The following is a 12,078-nucleotide window of genomic DNA, read 5'->3' as shown; positions in this document are numbered from 1 at the left end:
AAAAAAAATGGTAGTTTTTATTTTTTAAATATGCTTACTGGAATATTGATAAATGAGACTGTTTGATGCCTGGAATTTTTTCTTCCAAATAATTTCGGGCAGGGTGGGTGAAGACTGAGTGTAGGTCTAAAGCTGGCCATGAAGCCCTCAGTGTTGAAGCTGTGAGACGGATGCATGGCTCTGCGTTTCTCTATAATAAAACGTGCTGAATGAAGGGGACCCTGTCCTATGCCTCTGCCTCTTCATCCACCTAAGAAAACCACATTTGCTCTTACCTGTCCTATCTCTGCTGCCCCATCTTTGCCACCGCAGCTCAAGTGATCCTCCCATCGCAGCCTTTTGAGTAGCTGGGACCACAGACACATGCCACCACGCCTATTTTTTGTAGAGACGGGGTTTTGCTAAGTTGGCCAGGCAAGTCTCGAACTCCTGGGCACAAATGATCCACCTGCCTCGGTCTCCCAAAGTGCTGGGATGACAGGCGTGAGCCACTGCACCTGGTCTGCATCCCACATTTGACTCAGAGCTCACTGGCCTTGTTTCTCTGGAGGACACAGGGCGCCCCCTCCCGCTGGACAGGCAAGGCTCCTTGCAGGGGCTGATTCCCATTATTGAGGTAGAAAGTGGCCGTTCTGCATGTAGGATACAGCCACACGGAGAAAGCCCACGTTCTCTTTGATAATACTGTTTATTGTCCACGGACCGAGCGATTGCTCAAGAATGATACAAAGCATCAGAGACATGCACAGTCTGCTTGTCAACGTCCAGCAACTCTTGTGTGTTCCCAGCACCGGAAGGTCTCAGACTTCATATTCCAGCATAAACACAGTGCTCCCCTCCCCCAAAACTCCAAATGAAAACAAAATCAACAGAGCTTTAAATTACGGCAGCAAGTCCAATATCTCTTAATACTTATCAAGCAAAGATTTGAAAATAACTACAATGTAAACTTTATTTTAAATATTTTGAGTTGCTTGCAGGATGAAAAGAGGAGAAAAGAGCTGTGCTTAGAACATAACATATAAATTAAACGATGCCAAATGGAGAGCCTTCTTAAACTATATATATATTGCCACTATTTACTGTGAAGGTATTTGAGCGGCTTTCTCTCTCAGCTGCCACCAGGCTCTTCTTAACCTGTTTTGTTTTCTGCTCAGCATGGTTAAAAGACCAACGTGTGTGGATCGAATATAAAGGCCACACCTTTCAGATCGAACCTACTCAAAGATCCTTTACTTTGTAATAATTTGAACCAGAGAACCAAAGACGGGAGGCGAATGAAAGCAAAGATGCTCAAAGAACCAAAGGAAAGACCTGTAGGAATCCACCTGCATAGGCCACGCGTTCCGCTCTGGGTCAAATGCTTCCACGATGCACAAACCTCTTTTAAAAAAAGTGCAAGTCTAACACCTACCAAGGGTAATAAAAAACACAGCACAGGAATGATTACAGTTGATGTCAAAAACAAACCAAAACATTAAAAAAACAATCAGCAGAAACAGGAGTAAATGTTACATATGATATCACCATACAGGAAGCGAACGGGGGTGGGGTGTTACATGAGTTGGAGGGGTCTGGTGGAGTTGTATATACTGAAATCACATGGACTGGTCCATTATGACATCTTACCAACTTTAGATCACTGTACAGCATGAAAACGCCCGTGGGGCAGGGGCCGATTCCTGGATACCCTCCCAGTCTGCCCTAGAAAGGGAAGTCATCAAGATCTGTGCTGACCAGGTCCCAATGGGCATGGGGCCTGCATGCCACTTGGGGGTCAGGAGTCTTAACAGGTGCTTTGGGGTTGCCACTGAATAGAACAGGCTAAGGTGGCTTTGGAAGCATTTTGCAGGACCACTCCCAGGCCAAAAAGCTTCAGTTTCATTGCATGTGTATGTTTACATAATGTGCCTATATAGCGTCAGTTTATCTTTACAACACAGGTGGGAGCAAAAGAGATTCTCCTTAGCATTACCGAGAAAGTTCTTCCTATTCTAATCCCGGTATCACTGGCTTCAGGAAACCATGTTTAGGGAACACATAGGTTCCTTAGTTTCCTAGGAAGTTTCTTCGCTAGGTCATCTTTGTCATTTGAGAAATACAAGCAGAAGTTGGTATATCTGCAACTCAGGTTCACCTATCATCTGAGAATTCATCTTTAGAAAAAGGAGATGTCTCTTAAAACAGGCCCAAGTATCCTGGAGGCTCAGAAAGAAGTGAGAGTGTCACCAAAGCCACCTACCTCCAAAATCCTTCCCTTCCTAGGCTGGACTTCTTACTACACTTAGCTGGCATCACATGCAGAAAGCCCCGTGCAGAACGATGGCTGTCAGTCTTTGAGGGAGAGAACACTAAGCCTGGGAGGGCACAGCAAGACCCAGCTTTTTCGGTCCTCAGAATGTGCAGACGGGGAGCACAGCCAGGCCCTGCACACAAGCCCAGATAAAGCAAAGCCGTGCAACTCAATCCAGGTGCCTGGTGCCAGAACGGGCAAAAAGCAATGGCAACCACAGCAGCTCAGGAAGGGACCTTGAGGGCAGCCACCGGCCCCGGACAGCAGCCCCAGGACAGGACCTCACCGATTCCCCCTGCAGGCTGGGGAAGCATGTGGACGGGGGCGTGCAGGAGACCAAAAAGACTCAGCTGAGGCTGGAACGCAGCTCAGCTGGGGTTCCTCACTCCCATTTCTACAAGGCTCAGAGGGAGGCTCCCACTGGAATTCTAAGGATTAATAGGATTGATGGGGCTCCTTCAAGAATAAGCCGCTGGTTCCAGGCTGTCCTTGGATGTTGGGGGAGCCACAGGTGCTGGGAGCTCATGGTGGGCACCAGGGTGATGGGGGCACTTGCCAGGGGCAGGGAGTGTTACACTAGGGCCAGAAGCGTGGAAGCTGCAGAAAACAAGGGCCATGCCCCTCTCAAGATGAAAGGGACCTGGTAGGCCTGCTACACAGTCTTGCAACGACCCTCAAAAGTTTCTGCAAAATGCACATTTCCAGGCCCTGCCCTAACCCGGCTGGGAGATCCCTAAGTGCTGCCTGCTCGGCATCTGTGACGGTGCCAAGGCAGGGACTGGGAGGCAAGCTGCATGTCCCAGCCCTGCCTGCACCCAAGGATTGAAGCCCCAGACACACAGTGCCTGGTAGAGGGAGGATGGGATGAGGACCCTGGACCCACGTCTCCCTCCAGACCCACAACCGTGTCTAAAAGGAGAAGCGGGGAGCAGAACTGTACTAATTTGGACCCATGGGATGCGTGTTTTATTCATGCTGTTTCCAGGAAGGGATGTCAGAGCTGGACCAGTCGAAACCCTTGGAGGCTGTTTTTGCAGTTGGCCACAGGGGTGTTGTAGGCCTGCTCATGGGTCCTCGATGTCGAGAAACTCCTGCTTGGGGGGCGCCGCACCGCGGTACCATGCACAGGAGCCGTCGCTTCTCTTGATGCAGGCGAAGAACTTGGCCTGGTGCCCGTTGATGTTCTTCTCTGTGACCCAGTCCATCCAGAGGCACTCGTCCGGGGAGGAGATGTAGCACGGGATCATGGGGCAGCGCGTGATCTGGGGAGGGGCACACAGAGGGGGACGGAGTCAGGGACCCAGGAAGGGGTGGGCAGAGGCTGCTCTGGGGGCATGTCCAGAACCCGGCAATGTGCCTACCTGCGGGGTGCAGGGATGGCAGCCTCTCCCAAGACCCACAGCTCCTGCAGGGGCAGGTGGCTGGCCTGCAAGGGGGTCTTACCTGCAGGGGAGCTGTGCCCCGCCCACCGCTGCCCCCCTCCTGCTGCAGGTGTGCCTCCCTTTGGGCCATCTTCTACCTTCCTGAGCATCAGAGAATGGCCTCGGCTTGGCCCTGCCCTCTGGGGAACATAGCAACAATAAAAGGGCCTGGGTTTCCTGGAGACAGATTCCAGCCCAGTGAAAAGGCCGGGAATTGGGAACTGCTCACAAGGCAGAGCCCTGAGGTCACAGGCAACTAGCAAAGGAACCCGAGGCTACAAGAGGATGACTGCCTTCACCGCCCCATGGAGGGAAAAAGGAAGAACTTGCTTTTGATTTCATGCTGGCCACAGAGGAGTTCTGCTTAACATATGTATGGCTGGAGACTATGAGTTCAGAATTCCTGTTTTGAACATGCTGAGAAGGGGCTGGTGGCCGTCAGGAGGGAGGGCAGCCCCAGGCAGCTCCCCAGGGAAGGCCAATCCCCACGGCCTCACCAGAGTCTACTGGTCCCATACTCGCTGGGAGTGGCCCAGGGTGGCAGGTGCCCGGCACTCAGCAATGCTTCCGGTGGGGAGGGTGGGGATAGGGTGCTAGGAGCCCACAGGGTAGGAGCCAGCCCGGGAGCCCTGGAGGTGGTGATCTCGCCTTCCACAGCCACATCTAAGCGTTGGGCTGCTACGACTGTGCCTGGCACAACCTCCGGGCTCATTTTAAGAGAAGCAGGTGTTCAGGTGTTCTCAACACACAGACCCCACGTAGACACCGACCCAGGTGTGAAAATGTCGGGAATGTTGGAAAAAGCGTAAGGCCTGCAGTGCCCTGTCACAAGCCACACAAGGGTTTGTACTTCCGCATTTGTAGAAAATGATCCATGGGACCATATTCTCCCCATACAGATCCTTTTTCTGGAAGGGGCAAGTAACAGAGCTGAATTCATGCCTTACTCTCAAATCTCCTAGCCTTCCAGACATCCTCCTCCTTTTTTTTTTTTTTTTTTTTTTTGAGACAGAGTCTCACTCTGTCAACCCAGGCTGGGGTACAGTGGCGCGATCTCGGCTCACTGCAACCTCCACCTCCCACGTTCAAGCCATTCTCAAGCCTCAGCCTCCCAAGTTGCTGGGATCACAGGCGTGTGCCACCTCACCTGGCTAATTTTTGTATTTTTGTAAAGACAGGGTTTCACCATGTTGGCCAGGCTGATCTCCGACTTCTGACCCCAAGTAACCCGCCCATCTCGGCCTCCCAAAATGCTGGGATTACAGGCATAAGCCATGGCGCCCGGCCTCCAGACATCCCTTGACAGAGATGTGTCTCAGGGCTCTCCAGGGACCAGGGGCCAAAGGCTTTGTCCCCAGCCAGACAGCCTCACTCCTGGGATGACTCTGCCTTCCCAGAGCTTGGTCTTAAATCAGAACCCGGGGATTAAGAGGCTCTGGAAAGCCAGGGACCAAAACCCGCACTGTCCATCTGGAGATAGTGGGAGGAGGCGACGCACCAGCAGAGACGGGACCTGCTTACCTTACACTCGCAGCCCATCTGGTACCTATGGTTCAGGCTCTTCTTCTGGGTGGTGCTCAGTGTGTCCCAGGGCACGATGAAGTCACAGAGGGTGATGTGCATCTTGCCGTCCCCCTCGGCCTTTCCTGCGGAGAGACGGGATCACCAAGCTCAGGGGGAGGGACAAGTCCTCCTGCCCAGATCCTCCACCCGGCGCAGGGGTGCTGGGATTTTGCTGTAACAACACTGCGCACTGTCTATTCTGAGTTCAAACATAATGGGTGGCCAGTTACGGTGGCTCACTCCTGTAATCCCAGCACTTTGGGAGGCTGAGGTGGGTGGCTCCCTTGAGGTCAGGAGTTCAAGACCAGCCTGGCCAACATGATGATACTCCCTCTCTACTAAAATACAAAAAATTAGCCAGGTGTGGTGGCACACACCTGTAATCACAGCTACTTGGGAGGCTGAGGCAGGAGAATCACTCTTGAACCCCAGAGGCGGAAGTTGCAGTGAGCCGAGATCACGCCACTGAACTCCAGCCTGGGTGACACAGCAAGACTCCATCTCAAAAAAATAAAAAGTGGAAAAAAAAAAAGCCATAATGCATGTTCACTGACAGAAACTTAAACGTAGGAAACAATCAAGAAAAAACTTCCCCACTTTCATTACCCACAGCAAACATTTTGATGTATTTCCTTCCAATATTCCAGTATTGATTTTAAGACAGTCTTGCTCTGTCGCTCAGGCCAGAGTGCAATGGTATGATCATAGCTCACTGCAGCCTTGACCTCCCAAGCTCAAGTGATCCTCCCGCCTCAGTCTCCCGAATAGCTAGGTGTGAACCACCACACCCTGCTAATTTTTTCTATATTTTTTTTGTAGAGACAGGGTCTTGCTATGTTACTCAGGCTGGTCTTAAACTTCTGGGCTCCAGTGATACCCTCACCTTGGCCTCCCAAAGTGTTGGGATTACAGGCATGAGCCACCATGCCTGGCCCCAATATTCTTTTAAATTAAATTTTATTTTTTAAAAAAGGATAGAGATGATGTTTCACTATGTTGCCCAGGCTGGTCTTGAACTCCAGAGCTCAAGTGATCCTCCCGCTTTGACTTCCCAAAGTGCTGGGATTACAGGTGTGAGCCACTGCACCCAGCCAATATTCTCTTATATATGCATCTTCACACACAAAACATCGGGCAGTATGTAGATTGTATTGTTTCCCGTTTTGTTTTTCACAAAATATTAATTCACAGGTGTTTCTCCCATTTGAGTTTAAACTTATAATTCTGCATTTTTCCATTATGAAGAGCCAAAGAATGGAATTTTTGAAAATTAGGAATCTGCTCTGAATTCCCTTCATCAGGCATGATGAGCTGTGGCTCCTTTCTGTACTTTGGGCTCCTGACTCAGCTGCCTCCTTCCTTTGCTGAAGACTCTACATTGGCAACAGCCTTGGCGTTTTCCAAGCAGGAAGAAAAGAACAAAGGAGTGTGTTCCAGTGGCGGACAGAATCTAATGACAGCTATGGAAATCATTAAAAAACTCATCCCATAGGCCAGGTGTGGTGGCTCATGCTTGTAATCCCAGCACGTTGGGAGGCCAAGGCAGGCGGATCACTTGAGGTCAGGAGTTCGAGACCAGCCTGGCCAACGTGGTGAAACCCCGTCTCTACTAAAAATACAACAACAACAACAACAACAACAACAACAACAACAACAAACAGCCAGGCATGGTGAAGCACGCTTGTAGTCCCAGCTACTCAGGAGGCTGAGGCAGGAGGACTGCTTGAACCCCGGAGGTGGAGGCTGCAGTGAGCCGAGACTGCAACACTGCACTCCAGCCTGGGTGACAGAGTGAGACTCCATCTCAAAAAAGAAAATAAACAAAATAAAAACTCACCTGTCAGGCTGGGCACGGTGGCTGACACCTGTAATCCCAGCACTTTGGGAGGCTGAGGTAGGGACATCACTCAAAGTCAGGAGTTTGAGACCAGCCTGGCCAACATGGTGAAACCCCATCTCTACTATACATACAAAAATTATCTGGGCATGGTGGTGGGTACCTGTAATCCCAGCACTTTGGGAGGCTGAGGTAGGGACATCACTCAAAGTCAGGAGTTTGAGACCAGCCTGGCCAACATGGTGAAACCCCATCTCTACTATACATACAAAAATTATCTGGGCATGGTGGTGGGTACCTGTAATCCCAGCTACTCGGGAGGCTGAGGCAGGAGAATCACTTGAACCCAGGGGACGGAGGTTACAGCAAGAAGAGGTCATGCCACTACATTCCAGCCTGGGTGACAAGAGCAAAACTCCATCTCAAATAAATACATAAAATAAAATAAAAATACAAAAATTAGCTGGGTGTGGTGGTGGGTGCCTGTAATCCCAACTACTCGGGAGGCTGAGGCAGGAGAATCACTTGAACCCAGGAGGCGGAGCTTGCAGTGAGCCGAGGTCACGCCACTGCACTCCAGCCTGGGTGACAGAGCAAGACTCTGTCTCAAAAAAACAAAAAACACCTCATTCCTTCTGCTACAACAGCACCTTGTGAAGAGACACAGGTGTCACTGATGAGCACCTGCCCCTGGCAGAGACTGACAGGCAATTCCTTGAGAAGCAGAGCCTCAGGCTCTGCCCTAAGCACTTCTGCTTGACGTTTCAGTGCATCTGACTTAATGATCTCAGCACAGCAGCAGCCTCAGAGGATCCGCTAATAGAAACACAGCCCAGCGAAGGACTAACGCAGCTTGCCGACTGCACCCCTATGCCATGGAAATGTGGATGGCTTGCCTGGGACTTCAAGCAGGCACAAGTGGCCTCCATTGTCCTGGGCACGGTGCACTCATTGTGCCAGCTCCCTGGGTTTGAATTCTTATGCTCGCACTTCCTGTTCTAGCTGTTCCTTTACCTTCAGGTCCTTTTCTCCATTTAGACTTATGTGACATTCCAGGTGTGGAACAGGATGAGAAAGCAGAATTACTCCGTAACATGTATTCCAAATCCTGTAACTTCACAAGGTAAATGTTTGGGTGGCCTTAAACAATTCAAAACTAGCTGGGCATGGTGGCTCATGCCTGTAATCCCAGCACTTGGGGAGGCCAAGGTGGGCGAATCACTTGAGGTCAGGAGTTCAAGACCAGCCTGGCCAACACAGTGAAACCCCGTCTCTACTAAAAATATAAAAATTAGCTGGAGGTGGTGGTGCATGCCTGTAATCCCTGCTACTCAGGAGGCTGAGGCAGGAGACTCGCTTGAACTTGGGAGGTGGAGGTTGCAGTGAGCCAAGATCATGCCATTGCACTCCAGCCTGGGCAACAGTGCGAGACTCCATCTCAAAAGAAAAAATAAATAAACAAAAACTAGACATATAACTTTCCCCACTAGACCTACAGCTATTTTCTGTGCGTTCAGAATAGATCAGTAAGGAGCAAAATAGACAGATGGGAAGGAACCCATTCCTGTATCCTGGTTGATTCTGGCATTTGGTGCCCGTACAGGTATACTGCAGCCCCTTCCCTGTCCAACCTGGACATCTACCACTACAGACAGGCTGAAGCGCTATCCTGGCTTCCCAACTTCTATGGTGACTTCCACTGTATGTATCACTTGACCAGCATCAATTCCCACTTTCTATTAGATTTTGCCTGTCTTCTGCATCTCACTCCTTAATCAGAGAGTAAATATAGAGGGTAAGGCTTGTGTCTTCACCCTTTTGTATCCACAGTTCCCTGCACATAGTAATTGCTCAATAAGTTTACTCATGACACACACCCGTGCTTGTTCTAATAATTTGCTTCACATTCTGCCTTTTCCTGCCATTTTCTCTTTTGGCCTTTTACCACCAATTCTGGCTTCCTCAAAAGATAAGCAATGGCAGGAAGAAAAGATGAAGTGAAAATTATATCTTTTCTTTTTTTTTTTTTGGAGATGGAGTCTTGCTCTGTCACCCAGGCTGGAGTGCAGCGGTGCCATCTCAGCTCACTGGAACCTGCCTCCCAGGCTCAAGCAATTCTCCTGCCTCAGCCTCCCAAGTAATTGGGATTACAGATGTGCGCCACCATTCGTGGCTAATCTTTGTATTTTTTAGTAGACGCAGGGTTTCACAATGTTGACTGGGTTGGTCTTGAACTCCTGACTTCAAGTGATCCACCGTGTCCAGCCAAAAAATTGTATCTTTTCAATGGTCCTAGTTATTGGGCTAACGTGAACATGGCTGTCATGTATAAATGTTAAGAGAAGGCCAGGTGCGGTGGCTCACGCCTGTAATCCCAGCACTTTGGGAGGCCGAGACAGGCGGCTCACGAGGTCAGGAGATCGAGACCATCCTGGCTAACATGGTGAAACCCCGTCTCTACTAAAATACAAAAAACTAGCCAGGCGAGGTGGCGGGCGCCTGTAGTCCCAGCTACTCGGGAGGCTGAGGCAGGAGAATGGCGTGAACCCGGGAGGTGGAGCTTGCAGTGAGCCGAGATCGCGCCACTGCACTCCAGCCTGGGCGACAGAGCGAGACTCTGTCTCAAAAAAAAAACAAAAAACAATATTAGGAGAGGCCCCCTCTGGTCTGATTAAGACTTGGTTGGACGTACACACCATGAGCATCTGCCTGTTCTGCTTATGTCTGTCTTGGAGAAAAGCGAGGCATGAGTCTTGGTTACAGAAAACCAGGAATTAAAATTTGTAACGAAGGGTTGTATGTTTATTTTTCCTTTTGGAGAAGAGAAATGTAGAAGAAAATTACAGGGCCAATTCTGTATGAGTCTCCTGGTGCCCGACTCCACACGTGAGGCTGAGTCATCAGCCCAGGAGGAGGTGGCCTGCTCAGGCCATGCGGGCACTCACCGGCCACAGTCAGCCCGAGCTGAGTGGTTCACTGTGCCCCGTGATTTCTGGTTAGCCCCTGGATCAAGGGCCTATTCTGACTCGCGGCAAACTGGATCTAGGTTCCTGCCTCAGGAAATAAATGCCAGATTCAGTGTGGAGTCATCTGACCAAGGCTGGGAAAGAAGTCAGATGAGAGAGGCTCCTCTCGCCACGAGGTGGGTCAGCCACTGTGGCCATTAAGGGCCCCAGCCCTGCTCCCCCTCCCAGGGAGAGGAGGATGAAGTAATGCAGCCTCATTGGTGGAGAAGATACACAGCCAGCTGGCCACTGGGCAGGTCTCACAATCTTTAACTTTGACTTTTAGAAACAGGAAGTCCATGTGCAGATTTGTTACACGGGTATATTGTGTGCCCCTGAGGTTTGGAAAACGAACGGATCCATCGCCCAGGTAGTGGGCATAGTACCCAATAGGTAGTATTTTTTCAACCCTTACCCGGCTTCCTCCCTCCCACCTCCTTGTATTCCCAGTGTCTCTTGTTCCCATTTTTATGACCATGTGTACCCAATGTTTAGCTCCCACTTATAAGTGAGAACATGTGGCATTTGGTTTTCTGTTTTCGCATTAGTTCCCTTAGGATAATGGTTTCCAGCTGCACTCGTGTGGCCGCAAAGGACATGATTTCCTTCTTTATCACGGCTGTGTAGTATTCCATGGTATATATGCACATTTTCTTTATCTGAGTCACCACTGATGGGCACTTGGGTTGATTCCATGTCTTTGCTATTGCAAATAATGTGGTAATGAGCATACGGGCGCAGTGTCATTAAACGATTTATTTTCCTTTGGGTATATACCCAGTAGTGGGATTGCTGGGTCAAATGCTGGTTGCATTTTCAGTTGAGAAATCTCCAAAGTGTGCCCCACAGTAGGTGAACTCATTTACATTCCCACCAACAGCCTCTACGTGTTCCCTTTACTCCACAGCTTTGCCAAAGTTGGTTTTTTTATTTTTTATTTTTTTGGGGGGGACACAGTCTTGCTCTGTCACCTAGGCTGGACTGCAGTGGCACAATCTCGACTCACTGCAATCTCCGCCTCCCGGGTTCAAGCGATTCTCGTGCCTCAGCCTCCTGAATAGCTGGGATGACAGGCACCCACCACCACGCCTGGCTAATTTTTTGTATTTTTAGTAGAGACGGGGTTTCATTGTGTTAGCCAGGATGATCTCAATCTCCTGACCCCGTGATCCACTCGCCTCGGCCTCCCAAAGTGCTGGGATTACAGGCGTCAGCCACTGCGCTGGGCTGTTTTTAACTTTTTAACTAAAGCTCTTCAAAATCTTTCAATGTCAGCTTGCTACCGAGGATCCTGCCACAGATCCAGGGAGCAATGCCCTTTCAACAGAGCCTTCACGCTCATTCTGCTACAGGCTACCCTAGCTCTCCTTAGACCTTCAGCATAATTCTGTATCGACTGACCAGCTTTTCATGCAGTACTGTGCTACATGCATGGGTCACTGTCAACCCCAATGTAGGAAATAAAATTACCAGCTACCCTTGAGTGAGGCCTGAACAAGATAACCAGCATCTCTGTGATCCTCACTTCTGGTCTCCCACTCCCTCTTTCATCCTCTCAACAACCCCTCGTGGGGCAGATACTACTGTCATCGTTCTGGATCGGCATGGGAGGCACAGACAGGTAAAGTCACTTGGCCAAGGACATTAACGAGTCAGGTGTCAGGGCACACATTCGAACTCGAGCAGGTGTGTTTTCAGAGCCTTCACTTGGGCATCTCGTTGTATTTCCTCACATCTTTTCATGACACTTAGTGGTTGTCTTTTTCTCTTCTAAAATAGAGATGGGGTCCCGCCCTGCCACCCAGGCTAGAGTGCAGTGGTGCAGTCCTAGCTCACTGCAGCCTCAAATGCCTGAGCTCAAGGGATCTTCCTGCCTCAGCCTCCCAAGTAGCTAGGACTACAAGTGCACATGACCACACCCAGCTCATTCCTCCCTCCCTCCCTCCCTCCCTCCCTCCC

At 50.1% G+C, this 12,078-nt stretch overlaps 1 protein-coding gene across 2 annotated transcripts in view; it reads right to left on the bottom strand.

Moving 5' to 3' along the window:
- Window positions 1-669: 669 nt before the first annotated feature.
- Window positions 670-12,078, bottom strand: part of TIMP2 (TIMP metallopeptidase inhibitor 2) — a 75,578-nt gene continuing 64,169 nt past the window's right edge. For both annotated transcript variants that reach the window (XM_017879359.1, XM_017879358.1), the window contains 2 exons: window positions 5,236-5,360; window positions 670-3,555 (listed from right to left, as the gene is read on the bottom strand). In XM_017879359.1, the coding sequence (XP_017734848.1) occupies window positions 3,358-3,555; window positions 5,236-5,360 (323 nt within the window). In that variant the 3' untranslated portion in view covers window positions 670-3,357. The remainder of the gene's footprint in view (window positions 3,556-5,235; window positions 5,361-12,078) is intronic.

This window comes from Rhinopithecus bieti, unplaced genomic scaffold, assembly GCF_001698545.2.
Source record: "Rhinopithecus bieti isolate Rb0 unplaced genomic scaffold, ASM169854v2 scaffold_9899, whole genome shotgun sequence".
Classification (NCBI taxonomy): Eukaryota; Metazoa; Chordata; class Mammalia; order Primates; family Cercopithecidae; genus Rhinopithecus; species Rhinopithecus bieti.
Note: the sequence above shows the minus strand (reverse complement) of the source record. Positions and strands in the feature narration are given on the sequence as shown.